The sequence below is a fragment of the Castor canadensis genome, chromosome X (genome assembly GCF_047511655.1).
Source record: "Castor canadensis chromosome X, mCasCan1.hap1v2, whole genome shotgun sequence".
Classification (NCBI taxonomy): Eukaryota; Metazoa; Chordata; class Mammalia; order Rodentia; family Castoridae; genus Castor; species Castor canadensis.
Genome location: NC_133405.1, coordinates 94,037,362 through 94,051,853, shown reverse-complemented (window position 1 = coordinate 94,051,853; position 14,492 = coordinate 94,037,362). Strand labels below are relative to the sequence as shown.

Sequence of the window (14,492 nt, the reverse complement as noted above, 5' to 3'; positions counted from 1 at the left end):
AAATTCCACTTCTTTCCACACTGTGTTTGCTGATCTGTTCCAAATACCCTGAACAGGACTTCAGGTGTGCTACACAGTCACAATTCACGTGAATTGCATATGAACGGATTTTTTGAGCATCTAGTGGTCAGGATAAATATGGTAATGATGGTGAATATTTTAAGTGAGTGAGGTACTGACAGAGAGTTGCTAAGACTGGTGTCTAAGCTTTTAAGTGAAATATTGTTGGGGAGAGACAGTGTAGGACATTTACCCATGCCTTAATGGCAATAAAACCAGAGCACAAGGTCTGATTAAGTTTCTTAGTATCTCTTTGCTCATATATTAAAAATGATTTACACTGGAAACAAACGTACTGATGTAAAATTTTAAGTAGACAAAAAAATCATCCCAAATTTGGCACTCCGGCCCAAGGGCCAGGGAAACTCAGACTCCCATTTTTTTCCACCTATACTTCTAAACCAAGAAATTTATGTTTTTCCAGTCCTGGCAAGAGAGACACATTATGTTTTCTTCAACAAATGAATATATTTGCTTCAGACTATAGGAGATACAGAAACCACATGAAGTGTGTGGAAGTTTTCAGGTTCTTTAAAAATCTCTCATGAGACAAGGGGGCAATGGAAAAGGCAGTGGATTGTAGATGATGTTGAGTCACACCTGGTTGTTTTCATTGTTGTGATATAGTATGGTGGTTATGTTAAGCAAGGTCCTTATTTGTTAGAACTGATTCCTGGAGGAGATGATTTGATGTGTATACGTGGCTTCTACTATTCCCTGGCAGGGATGTGGTGGGGAGTGTGATGGAGGATAGATAAAACCAGAATTAAAGAAAGTTAATGATTGCTGAAGCTGATAGTCTTGAACTTAATGGGCACCTGGCAAGCATTGCATTGTAGTGTATTTTCTGCTTTTATGTGCTTGAAATTTTCCAAAATACATTAAAAATTAAAGAAAAGAAATGCTTGAGTTAGTGAATGAGAGTATAGTGGGGGGCAAGGAATGAGGAAGAGAAAGGCATAGGAAATGGCCATATTCATGGGAATACCATCAAGGGAAATATGAAAAATACCTGTAAATTATCGATCATATGTTGATAGGCACCCTTTCAATTGTAGTATTGGACAGACATAAGACATCCTTAAACAAAAGATGCCCCATAATAAGCAGCAACAAAGACTAAAAGGAAGGATGGTCTTGCAAATTCATTAATGGACTGCATTTTGTTTTAAAGAGGCATCACTGTTTTTCAATCTTTGCTGTTGAACAATAAACAAATTCCCCTATGGTAAGAATACTGAGGGTGTTGTGTTTCAGGTTCTTGAACCTAAAATAATCTGGGTGACAGGAATTACTATTACAAGAGTATGGTAAAAAAAAAAACAAGTGAGATGTACAGTTTTCTGGGGAACAAAACTCTACTACATCATTTTACCCACATCAGCACTATTTCCAAGACAATAGCAATATATCAAAGAAACCTTGTACACATTTTAGGACTTCCACCTTGGGGATGCTTTAGGCTTGAAGATCCATTTCCTTGGGGTAAGTGGTGACAGTCTTTGCAGAGTGCCCCGTTAAACATCACAACTCTGCTCATAGTAGTCAGACAGGATGGTATGTGAGACAGGTGTCCAAATTGTGTTTATATGGGTGGCACACGGGAGTGTTTATGTATATACAGGTGTGTGTGAACCTCTGTGCACACATGTGTATGTGTGTGCATGTGTGTTTGTGTTAAGTAAAGTCAAATTATCTGGAATTGTGGTGCTCCCTTCCTAGAAAGGAGTGAGAAACTGTTCTAGTCTGCATAAAGTACTTTTTTAAACCAAATACATAGTACAGTGACCTGAAAAAATTGTTACACTTATTTTCTCATCATTAAAAAGATTCCAATGTGCACATTAAAACAGTCTCTGGAAATGAAGAGAGAAAAAAGTTGCGTATTTCCTGAACAGTCAAAACTGCACTCTATATATTGCTATATATGCTCTTCCTTATAATATTCTATGCATACGCCTGTTAGTTATCTAGAGATCATACTAACAATTAGGTTTTAGGTCTTATTTGCTTTTTCCTTGATTTTATTTTGATTTGTGAAGTAGGCGATGTAAAACTGAACACCATTTCCCCAAGTATTGAAAAACTGCAGTTCTGACAGTGATACAATCATATGTAATTAAACTGGCCCTGGAAATTCGAGCATCTCATTTCCAGAGAGCACCTGATTCTACCAACATGGAGCCCGGAGTCTCCAGATCACTGTCAGATTGTGAGGTGGATCCTGGCAAAGGCAGGGGAAGACAGTGTGATAAAGGGACCACCCCTAACACACCCTACACACCCTACAAATGTAAAACATGCTGTTACTAAAAGTGAAATACATCCTCAAAAACCTTTTTGGGTGTTGCCATCACAGTGGACTGATGCAAAGAATCAGTTTAACTGTGAGCTAGCCAAGAGCTGGCTGTAAGTCACATTGTACTTAGAGTGGGATTGTGCGCTGGGTGAAGAAACGATGTAAGTAACTCCTAACAGCAGCACATGGTTCAGAGAGGATTTATTACAGAAAAAATAAAACAAAATATCCCAACTGAATTGAGGAATAGAATGAAGTAACTCCTTATCAAGAAAAAGTAAAGGTAAATTTTTGTGCAATTAGACCTTTTGTATTTCTATGGTCCATATGAAAGTATTTCGATCATTTATGTTAAGAATTACCAGGGCAGATGAAGAAGAATGAAATCTTATCATTTGCAAGTAAATGGATGGAACTGGAGACCATCATTCTGAGCAAGGTTAGCCAGGCTCAGAAGGCCAAAACTCATATGTTCTCCCTCAGATGTGGACTTTAGATCTAGGGCAAATACAGCAATGTGGTTGGACTTGGATCACATGACAAGGGGAGAGCACATATGGGACATATGGGGATAGGTAAGAAATCCAAAACATGAAAGCATTTGATGTCCCCACTCCAGAGGAATTAATACAGAAACCTTAAAGTGACAGAGGTCAACACGAGAAGGGGATCGGAACCAGTGTAAAGATCAGTAAGAGATGAATCAGCTTGGAATGCTAGGAATCTCTCTGTATAGCTATCAGAGAGATGCTAGGAATCTCTCTGTATAGCTATCCTTAACTCAACTAGCAAAAACACTTTGTCTTTCTCATTATGCTTATGTCTTCTCTTCAACAAAATTAGAGAAGGGAGGGAGTGGGGGTGGGGAGCAGGGGGGAGAAATGACCCAATGTATGCACATGTGAATAAATGAATAAAAAAAAAAGAATTACCAGGGCAGGGGGTCGGGGGAAGAAGGAGGGAGCGGGGCGGGGGGCGGTGGGTAGAGGGGAGAAATGGCCCAAACAATGTATACACATACGAATAAACGAATAAAAAAAAATTACCAGGGCAGATATTGGCTAAAGGCCACAATCCAGCACTTGGGAGGCAGAAATGGGAGGATCTTGTATGAAGCCAGCCGGGGCAAAAAGTTACTCAACAAACAATCTGGCATCATGATGGTTCAAGCCTGTAATCCCAGCTACATAAGAGGAGGATATATGAGGGTTTTAGCACAAAGCCAGACCCAGAGAGAACATAAGACACTATGTGAAAAATAGATAAAGCAAGAATAGGGTTGTAGATGTGACTCAAGTTTTAGAACAATTACCTGACAAATGGGAGGTCCTGAGTTCAAGTCCCGGTACTCCCCCAAAAAAGGATAAAACCTTATTGTAGCCAAAAAGTTAATTGCTGTATCAAAAGACAGAAATGATCATTATGGTAAATTATACATGATACACAATTGATCCTAAATTAATCACTACTATTTCACACAGTTAACTAGACTCGTTTTTAGTAAACAATATTATTTATGGAGCCAAAAAAGAAATGTGAAATAATTTGTAATAATTGTAATTATTTGTAATTGTAGTAAACACCTAGCTTTCATATTTCGTGTTAAAGTAATATTGTGTGCACTGCTAATTATGACACTCATGCTTTCTAGTCTCCCATGGTTGTGTCCTATGTATGATAATGTAAAACACTGGTCATCACAAACTTTATTTTGTGATTTGTAAGATTTCTAAAAATTGTCTTCTCATTTCAGTAGACTGGTTTCACACCATATGTTATGAGTCTAAATTACAAAGTTACATTTTCCTCTTTATTATTTTTGGGTTTTATTATCATTTCATGGCCAAAAATAATTATTTATTATGTAGTGGTAGATAGTCTCCAAATTCGGCTGATATTTTATGAGCATATTTTTCATTTGCCTTTTGAACTTTTAGATGAAATGCTTTTGAATTTTCAATATTTCAAATGTGTGAGCTCAGGAAATACACACATGAGGATCATTTAAATTATTTACCATCAATTGGTATAAATTTTACTTATAAGAACCACAAACATAAGAGAATGTGACTGTGGTTCATTTGATACCCTTAGAAACAAAGAAAAGTTCTGGCTAGAGAGGACTCTTGTGTCTGACTGAAATGGAATAATGATTTCATCTCCTCTGTAAAATGGGGATGATAACAGTAACTCACTCACTGAACTAATATTTTTCATTTAGCTAACAGAACATTTTGAAAAGTTGATGTGCACTACACCCTCTTAAAGGAAGTATAGGTGGAGCACTTAAGAAAAAGCAAAACTCCCTGCCCTTGGGCTACTTTGACCCATAGAGGACATATATTAGAAAGCAGGCAATAAAGTCAAGAAAAGTTAATGGAGAGGGAAACAATCTCAGGTAAGGAAGAGAGATGGACAAGCGTATTGTTCCCTTAGATGGTGGGTTCAAGGAAAGCCTCACTTGGTGACATTTAAGCAAAAACCACAATGAAGACAAGGTAAGATATAGGGGAAGACAGTTGCAAGTAGAGTAATGTGTATAAAGATCCTGAAATGAAAATAAACTTATGTGTTGAGGTGAACCTTGAGCTTACATACCTTTTGATTTCACAATGCAACAGTCTCTGTTACTAAGCATGGGACATCTCTTTACATATTGAATCCTCTCCACAACACATACCATTATCATCAGCTTCAGTTCACACAGGAGGAATCCAAGACAGAGTGTAGTTAGGTTACCTGTCACAGGTCATACAGCCACAAGTGGAGAGCCAGGATAAAAACCATGTGTGATCCACAGCCCATATTCTTACCTTCTTAGTCCTTAGGTGAATCCCATTTCAGGGAGAATGGAAGAAAGGACAGAAGGGACATGATTGGCTCATATTCACACAACAAGACAGAAACCAAGTTGAGAAAAATTCTGACCTGAGATGCCAGAGCTGAGAGCCTATTTCTTCCTTCCTCAAACATTCACTGAGCCTCGTGTCATGGCAAATCCTGACTGGCACTGTCGATGACACGTAATGGCCACTTGTTAGAAATGAAGAGATACGCTGGGTTTGCGCTCTAATTTGCCATTTAATGTTTTGTCCAGCTGTACCCTTACATTCCCCATCCCAGCGCTGTGTGCCCTGGGGTATCTCCATCTGATGACACTTCTGTCTTTCCTGGTTAACATGAGCTCTTTGATTTCAAGGACAGGCTTGTCCCATCACTCTGAGCCTGGCATGCAACAGACTCTCGGGTGACAGCTTATGAATCGATTTCCAGGTAATTGTCCCTCTGATACACACATAACTAACCGTGGGAAATGAAGTTGTGTGATATATTCCTAGCACAGTGACTGCAATGACAAAAATTCATCACACGTTTGGGTGTCCTGCCTGGGCAGTGCCTCTGTGCTCTGAGACACCCCCCTCCTGATGTGTGGGATCTGAGAGTGCTGCCTGAATTTTGTATCACTGGACCAGGGTATAAATAAGGGGGGAAGGTAGGAGGTAGCCCAGACCCTTGGAGGAGACTGGCCATGCAATGAGAGTCCCAAGTGGAGTGGAAGCCAATTGATAATACTTTCCTTCAGTCCTACTCGAGGACAGGCAATTGTTGCACCCTCCCTTTTGGGTAGATGGTCTCTGGAAAGCGACAGCCAACAGTGGAAACAGGAAACATCTTTCTCTGTGCTCTTCTTGCCCCAAGACCCTAGCATGCAGCCATCTGAAACTTTACAGTCTTCCTTCTCCCATCCTGTACCTCTTCCCATGAGCTTTGTTCCACCACTCCCTCCCAATAAGATGGACTGCCTTCTACAAGCCCATAGGCAGTGGACCCAAACAAACATGGAGTCAAGCCTTTGAAACCATAAGCCAGAGACCCTTCCTCTTTTAAGTTGATCTGGGTCAGATGCTTGTTACAGCATGGAAAGCTGACCACCAGATGACAGGTGGAACAGCTTTTTTTTTTTTAACCAGGGTACTCTGAGCCTCCGAGATGATAGCTTGCTTAGAGTTAGAAAGATGCTTAATAATGGCGGGAAAGGATAACAATTCTCTCTAGACTCCCAGGCAAATGCTCCTGCTAATCATTTTCTCTGAAGACTGATTTCAACCTGTCAACCTACAGTCACTGTGGGGAAATTAGAGAACTGATGTGAGTCTTCTCTCCCAGACCATGCTGCTCTTCACTCAGATAATTCAAGTCAATTCACAAATATATTCAATGCTCTTAAATCACTAACATCCTTTGGGGGTGGGTGGGTGTGAGGCATCTACCGGATGCTACTTCTGGCCCTGGGAGAGCTGACCCTAATCCTGAGGTTTACAGGGGAGTTCATGAGTGTCCCTGAGACACTATTATAGCAGTAAACATTTCACTGATAAATAGTAATATTGTTGGGATTGGAAAGGAAGGGCCAAATGCTCTGGAAATAGCAGCTTTCCTGGGCATTGTGGCCTTGGAGTCTGTTTCTATCTAAGGGAGGGAAAATTCTCCTGGGCTGTGAGCTCCTTGAGTACACAAATTGTACTCTGTATTTCTCACAGCACAACCTTGCACAATATATAGTGAAAGGATTGATTGATCTGTATTTGTTGGCTGCATGGTCCTGTTCATGAACTGCTTAGTAGGGATGATCAGGTGAACTGGGTTATAACTTTAGAGAACTTTAGAATACTAAAGTGGTCCTTTTTTTCTGCGGTATCCTGCTGATTTTAAAGCGGGGACTGGGAGAGCTGTGTGGAGGGTAAAGGTTGACATTAAGACCTTTTACTTTATCTGATTTGAAATGTTAGGATTGTTATTTCAAATTTTTGTTTTTTGAGTGATATAACTAAAGCTCAGAAAGTTTAGTATTGTACCTCTGTCACAAAGGGTGCAAATACTTGATTTGAGATCTACCTCAGCCTTAATCCCTTGCTTATGCTTCCTCTCCCCTAGTCTCCACTTTACTCTCAGAGATTAGATTCTGAAAGTCCCTGGAGAATTCTTGCCAGAGATATGGCATCACTGTAAATCCCCACCTGCACTTCGATTAACCTTTTTTTTTTTTTTTCTGTAGACAAGGGGCTTAAAGCCAGGTAAAGCCTAAGGCTCCATTGTAGGATCTTTCTGCAAAATCTGTCGCTGTGGGTGTCTCCAGTAGAATGTGTTTCAGGAAGAGGTTTGTCTGCTGGGGCAGGACAGCGGGTGTCACTCATCACTGCTGGAGGGCAGAATCCGGGGCTGGGGGCCGCACGTGGAGAGGGGAGGGGCCACGGGCGGCCCCCTCGTGACCAGCCCCGAGGAGAGGTCACAAGAGAAGACTGACGTTCCATTATCACGCGCCTGGGGCCCAAGGTAACCAAGGCATTTATATATAAACACTGGGGCTGGGGGCGTTACGGGGGACCGTTGGAGACGGGAGCCCATACTTTGGGGTCGCGCACTTGGACGGTGGTAGCCATGGGCCGACGATGCTTGGAAGGAGTGAGCAAGGAGAAATCCTAGGAAATGAGGGGTCAGAAGAGAGAAAAAAGGTGTCAGAGCACAAGAGCGAAAGATCGTGAGAGGGCGCTAGAGCGTGGCGTAAGCTTGGCGGTAGGGGCACAAGATGGACCACACCGGGCCCAGAAGCATAGGTAAGATAGGACACTTCCTTCCCCCGAGTCCATTTTCCAAAGGTAACCTCCTGTCAGCCATATTTAAGATAAAACGTTGATCCAAGTATTTTTAAGATAAGGAGGAAAGAACGTCAGAGAAAGCTGTACCAATGCGACGCTGCGCAGGGCACAGAAAGGGCAGTCAGAGAGAGGGTGTCACCTTTAAAAAAGAAGTTTCCATTGCGGCACTATTCACAATAGCCAAGTTATGGAAACAGCTAAGATGCCCCACCACTGACGAATGGATTAAGAAAATGTGGTATCTATACACAATGGAATTTTATGCAGCCATGAAGAAGAACGAAATGTTATGGAATTGGAGAACATCATTCTGAGTGAGGTTAGCCTGGCCCAAAAGACCTAAAATCGTATGTTCTCCCTCATATGTGGACATTAGATCAAGGGCAAACAACAATGGGATTGGACTTTGAGCACATGATAAAAGCCAGAGCACACAAGGGAGGGGTGAGGATAGGTAAGACACCTAAAAAACTAGCTAGCATTTGTTGCCCTTAACGCAGAGAAACTAAAGCAGATACCTTAAAAGCAACTGGGGCCAATAGGAAAAGGGGACCAGGAACTAGAGAAAAGGTTAGATCAAAAAGAATTAACCTAGAAGGTAACACACACGCACAGGAAATCAATGTGAGTCAACTCCCTGTATAGCTGTCCTTATCTCAACCAGCAAAAACCCTTGTTCCTTCCTATTATTGCTTATACTCTCTCTTCAACAAAATTAGAAATAAGGGCAAAATAGTTTCTGCTGGGTATTGAGGGGGTGGGGGGGAGAGGGAGGGGGCGGAGTGGGTGGTAAGGGAGGGGGTGGGGGCACGGGGGAGAAATGACCCAAGCCTTGTATGCACATATGAATAATAAAAGAAAAAAAAAAAGAAGTTTCCATCCTTTCCACCCTAAAGCTCTTGTTTCCCCCTCCCACTCCCCATCTTTCCTCCTTCTCCTTTCCGCTCCCCCTCCCCCCGTACCCGCATGATGTGATCGCCTTTAAACCAGGTAACCTCGGTCGGCACACCAGCTCCGGGAGCCTCTGAGTTGAGGGGGTGGAGCCCGCAGCCGCCGCTGGCTGAGCTCAAGGGCCAGTGGGAGGGGTCCCGAGGGTGCTAACGGCGCGCCGCGGCCATGACGCCTGGCACATCATTCACAGAAGTTCCTGTCTCCTTCCATCTACAGGCGCAGGTCGCCTTCTGACGCATTTCTTCCCAGGCCGGGGAGTGGGCTGATGGCCCAGATTGGAGACGCTTCCCCGTCCTCCGGCTCGGTAGCCCGTAGGAGTTCGGGCAGCGGAGGAGGAGCCTCTGCGGAGCAGGCAGCAGAGAAGGCGGGGACAATGGAGGAGGAGGAGATGGGGGCGGCGAAGGCATACGCGGTCCAGGAAGCTGAGATGAAGCTGGAGTCAGGGCAGGAGCCGAACCCCGTGCCTGAGAAGAACTTGATGTGGAGCGGCAGTGGCGACGCTGAGAAGGTGTTCCCACCAACCCCCTCTAGCTGTCACAGCAGCAGCTCATCTGCTTGCCCGCGTCGCAAGCCCCGCCCTCGGCCCCAGTCCCGGTCCCGCTCCCTTGGCCGGCCCGGGCTCTTGGCCCCACCCCCACCTGCCATCCGGCCCCAGTCTCTCCCACTGCCGCAGCCACCTCCGCCCCCATCGCGTTCCCCCGCCTGGCGCAAGTCCAGGCGTAGATCCATACCTGGGGCCAGGCCCCAAACACGGAGAGGCTGCTCTGGTAACCCAGAGGGCTCTGGCTATCGAGGCCAGGTTAAATTTGATCCGGGTTCCACAGGCTGCTTTCATGTGCAGAAATTTAAAGTAGCCAAAAATTGGCAGAAGAACCTGCGGATGATCTACCAACGTTTTGTTTGGAGTGGGACCCTGGAGACTAGGAAACGTAGGGTAAAGCCATGTATCTGTCATGTATGTAGCACCCATATGAACAGACTCCACTCTTGTATGTCTTGTGGCTTTTTTGGCTGCTTTACTAAGAAACATATTCATAAACATGCAGAAACAAAACGGCACAACTTAGCAGTAGACGTCTATTGTGGAGTTATATATTGCTTTATGTGTAAAGATTATGTATATGACAAAGATATAGAACAGATTGCCAAAGAAACAAAAGAGAAAATTTTGAAAGTATTAACTTCCACCTCAACAGAATTTTCTCATGAACAATTTATGACATTGGGTGTTGAAGAGAAACAATCACCCTGTGAGTCAAACGATCTGGAACCAAAATTGGTGAAACCCAAGAAAAAGAGGAGAAAGGAGTCAGTGTATACTGTAGGCCTCAGAGGGCTAATCAACCTTGGGAACACCTGCTTTATGAATTGCATTGTCCAGGCACTTACTCATACTCCTCTACTAAAAGATTTCTTCCTCTCTGATAAACACAAGTGTGTAATGACAAGTCCAAATTTATGTCTAGTCTGTGAAATGACTTCTCTTTTTCATGCTATGTACTCTGAGAGCCGAACTCCTCATATTCCCTGTAAGTTATTGCACCTGATAGGCATTCATGCAGAACATTTAGCTGGGTACAGGCAGCAGGATGCCCATGAATTTCTTTTTGCGATATTAGATGTGCTACATAGACAGAGCAAATATGATAGTGTTGAACAGGAGGCCAGTAACCTCAACTGCTGTAATTGCATCATAGACCAAATCTTTACAGGTGGCTTGCAATCCGATGTCACCTGTCAAGCCTGCCACAGTGTCTCTACCACCATAGACCCATGCTGGGATATCAGCCTGGACTTGCCTAGCTCTTGTGCTACACTTGGTTCCCAGAGCCCAGAGAAGGCTGACAGCACAGTGAGCAGGGATGACCACATACAAGGAAGCCCCTCACTTACGGATTGCCTGCAGTGGTTTACGAGGCCAGAGCACCTAGGAAGCAGTGCCAAAATCAAATGTAGTAGTTGCCAAAGCTACCAGGAATCTACCAAACAGCTTACAATGAAGATATTGCCTGTGGTGGCCTGCTTTCATCTAAAGCGGTTTGAACTTGTAGGCAAACAGAGGCGAAAGATTAATACTTTTGTCTCTTTTCCCTTGGAACTAGACATGACTCCGTTTTTGGCCTCTACTAAAGAGAGCATGATGAGAGAAGGCCATCCACCAACAGATTGTGTTCCCAATGAGAGTAAGTATTCCTTGTTTGCAGTGATTAACCACCATGGAACTTTGGAAAGTGGTCACTATACCAGCTTTGTCCGTCAACAAAAGGACCAGTGGTTCAATTGTGATGATGCCGTCATCACCAAGGCTACCATTGAAGACTTACTCTATAGTGAAGTGTATTTACTGTTTTACCACAAGCAAGGTCTAGAGAAAGACTAGTCTTACCAGAACATTCACCAGAAAAGAGTAAAATAAATGATTAGGTAAAGATTCTGAAGTGACACACAAATCCACCTGAAATGGACAATGACAAAATTATTAATGATGTTTAAAAACAGAATATTTAGAGATTCTTAAAATTTTAAGAAATGTAAAATGAATTAAAACAGTTGAAATGTAAGTTTACAAAAAGGTTAGTGAAAGAAACACTTTAAAATGTTGGAGAAAAAGGAAAATCACTTAAACATTCCAATGTTTAAAATGAAAAGTAATATAGATTTAAAACATTTAAAGCATAAAATCAAAGGCTTACAAAGATATGCCTATAGTGATTAAGTATATATTGTCACAATATGAAGAATGGACTGAAAACTCGAGTCAACTTCAGAAAAATGTCTTAAAAGAAGAAAGATTAGAACCATTGAAGACAAAAAATTTTGTTTTAAAGTGTTCAAAAAGAAAAACTAGAGAAAATAGAATTTTAAAGTATGAAAAAAACCTTATATAAGTTCAACTTGAGAGGTTTAAATGAAAACTTCAAAATTTAAGGATGATATTTTAAGGGTAACATAAAAATAAGCTTAAAAAGAAGAACATTCTCATATAAAATGACAATTGAAAGACATCAAATATTCAAATAAAAAAGTAGTTAAATGTTTTGAAGTTTTATTTTTTTAATTAAGCATATTACAATATAAACGGGTATAAAAGAAGTAAATGGAGGAGATAGGAATAATAAGACGAAGGGTTTGTGATGACATATATTATTTGAGGTTTTTTGTTAATACATAAATACAATTTGGAAAAAACAGACTGTTTAACCCTTATCTCACCATCCAATTGTGAGATGGCTGCAAAGCCTGAACACTAGCCCACCTTTCCATGTTCCTTCTGATTATCTGAAGGAAAAAGAGCTACTTAGGCAGAATCAACTTTTATATGAGAAAGTTAAACATTAGAGACTTTCCCATTTAGATCTGCATTTTTTCATAAAAATTCTTAGCTTCTAAAAGGGGGCTTTTGATAATTTGGAGGCTTAAGAGAAATCAGATCATTACTGTGAAGCTCTGGTTTTGGTATTTGTGCCCCATGGTCTGATAGAAGAAGTGGCAGGAACCCATGTCTGAGGACCTCCCACCCTCTCTGCTTTCAGTCTTTCCCCTCATGGGGAAACACTTTAATTTCCACACTAGAAGTATGGGTTTGGGCTTAGCAGTCCTGCTCATTCCTTATTCCCTCTTTATTTCCTTATCCCCTTTACTCATGCCTCATTCCCTGAACCCCACACTTTCCTAGCCTTACCTATGTCTCTGAGCCCCAGCCTGCAAGGCTCCTTCCTTAACTATTCACCTAGTGGCTTTTACTCCCCCAAGACCCAACTCTCAGATGACTTCTTGGGAGCCTTTCTGGGATACACTAGGCTGGTATAAATTAGGTAATTGTTCCTCCCTCCCCATCTTTATCCCTCTTATTGTGCCTCCAAAGTACTTTGTTGATACCTCAGTGATAGTACTTATTCTACTGTAATGAAATCTACTGTAGCTTTGTGATTGCCTGCCTCTCTGCACCAGACATTGTGAGAATGGAGGGTCAAGCCTTACTCATTTTTGTGTTTTGTGTTTTGTGTTTTGTGTTTGTTGAATGTGAGGATGAGTTCTGTTATTTGCTCTATTCACCCTGTCAGTAATGCATTTTCACCCTTCTGTTCATCCATCAAGCTCTCATTAAGTGCCCAGTGCTATAATACAATGTGATTAGTGATTCTTTCCCTAAGAAATGCAGCTTAGCTACAGGGAATGGCTTAAGAAAGGATGTGCTTAATGAGAGAAGAGAGGGAGGCTTAAATACAGTTTAGGCAAAAGAGCACAGCCACGGAGATTGGGAGAATGGGAAACTGAGAGAATGGAGTGTGGGGAACAGCAGCCAAGGTGAAATTGAGCTCTCTGCTATCTATGGCAATGCTGCCCCTCATCACAGTGTTCCTCAACAACCCCACAGTATCTCTGCATTACAAATGTGCTACACCTATATAGGATATATCATATGAGTTTACTTTTCCCATGAGATATAGTGTACCCACCACTCCACAGTGGTTACATATCACACTGCACATCATGCACATCATGACTCTGCTACAGAAGAATGATGTCTTGTAATTTTGTCAGAGAGCTGTAATTTCTCTGCTTAGCACTCTTGTTCTTCCACTAGTCTTTGGTGGTGCAGGTTGGGCTATGGATTACTTTGCTCTGCCTCTCCCCTACTACACAGGATGGGCATATCAGTCAGAATAGGCCAGATTAGTTTTCACTCTCCCCATACCGCTCTCCCATAAGCAAAGCTGCTTGCCTCATGGGGACCAGGAAGCAAAAGAGGTGGGGCAGGGTCCCAATACCCCCAGTGACATAAATTTACTCAACCTCCTAAAGGTTTCACCACCTCCAATAGTGCCATAGACTAGCAACCAAGTCTTTAACACATGTGCCTTTGGGGAATATTGAAGTTAAACCCATAACAAGCTGTTAGCAGTTATAACCTCAAACTCATGGCAACTTAGCAAGAATCTTAAAGCATTTTCCAACTTGCAAATATTTGTCTCCTGTCTTAGTCACTTTGTGCTGTTATAACAAAATACCTGAAACTGGGTAATTTATAAGGAACAAAAATTTATTTCTCATAGTTCTAAAGGTTGGCAAGTCCAAGATCAAGGTGCCATCAGGGTTAGTCTCTGTTGAGGGCTGCTGCCTTTTTGCAAGATGGCAGCTTGGACACTGCTTCCTCCAGAGGGGAGAACATTGTGCTCTCAATTGGTAGGAGAAAGAGAAAGGCAAAGGGAGACCTAGTCAGACCCCTTCAACCCTTTTATAAGAACACTAATCCATGCATGATGGCTGAGTGCTCTTGACTAATCACCTCCAAAGGGCAATACTTCTTAATTCTGTTGCACTGGGGATTAAGTTTCAACATGTGAATTTTGGGGAGTCGTATTCAGACCGTGTCATTCCCCAAGTCTACAAAGTGTATTATGAGGTGACTAGAAAGGCCACTGCCAATCTCATGGTTCTGTTATGACCCATCAGCAGGAACGGAAGGCTTGCTGGTTTAAGGTGAGACTCTTCAATTTCTATGGACCCAGATAAGCTCTGCT

At 42.2% G+C, this 14,492-nt stretch overlaps 1 protein-coding gene across 1 annotated transcript; it reads left to right on the top strand.

Annotated features, from left to right (window-relative positions):
* The first annotated feature begins 9,056 nt into the window (after positions 1-9,056).
* Positions 9,057-11,347, top strand: LOC109677600 (ubiquitin carboxyl-terminal hydrolase 51-like). Its single transcript, XM_020153496.2, has one exon. It carries the CDS (start codon positions 9,233-9,235, stop codon positions 11,345-11,347), a length of 2,115 nt encoding a protein of 704 aa, XP_020009085.2. The 5' UTR covers positions 9,057-9,232.
* Positions 11,348-14,492: the final 3,145 nt, after the last annotated feature.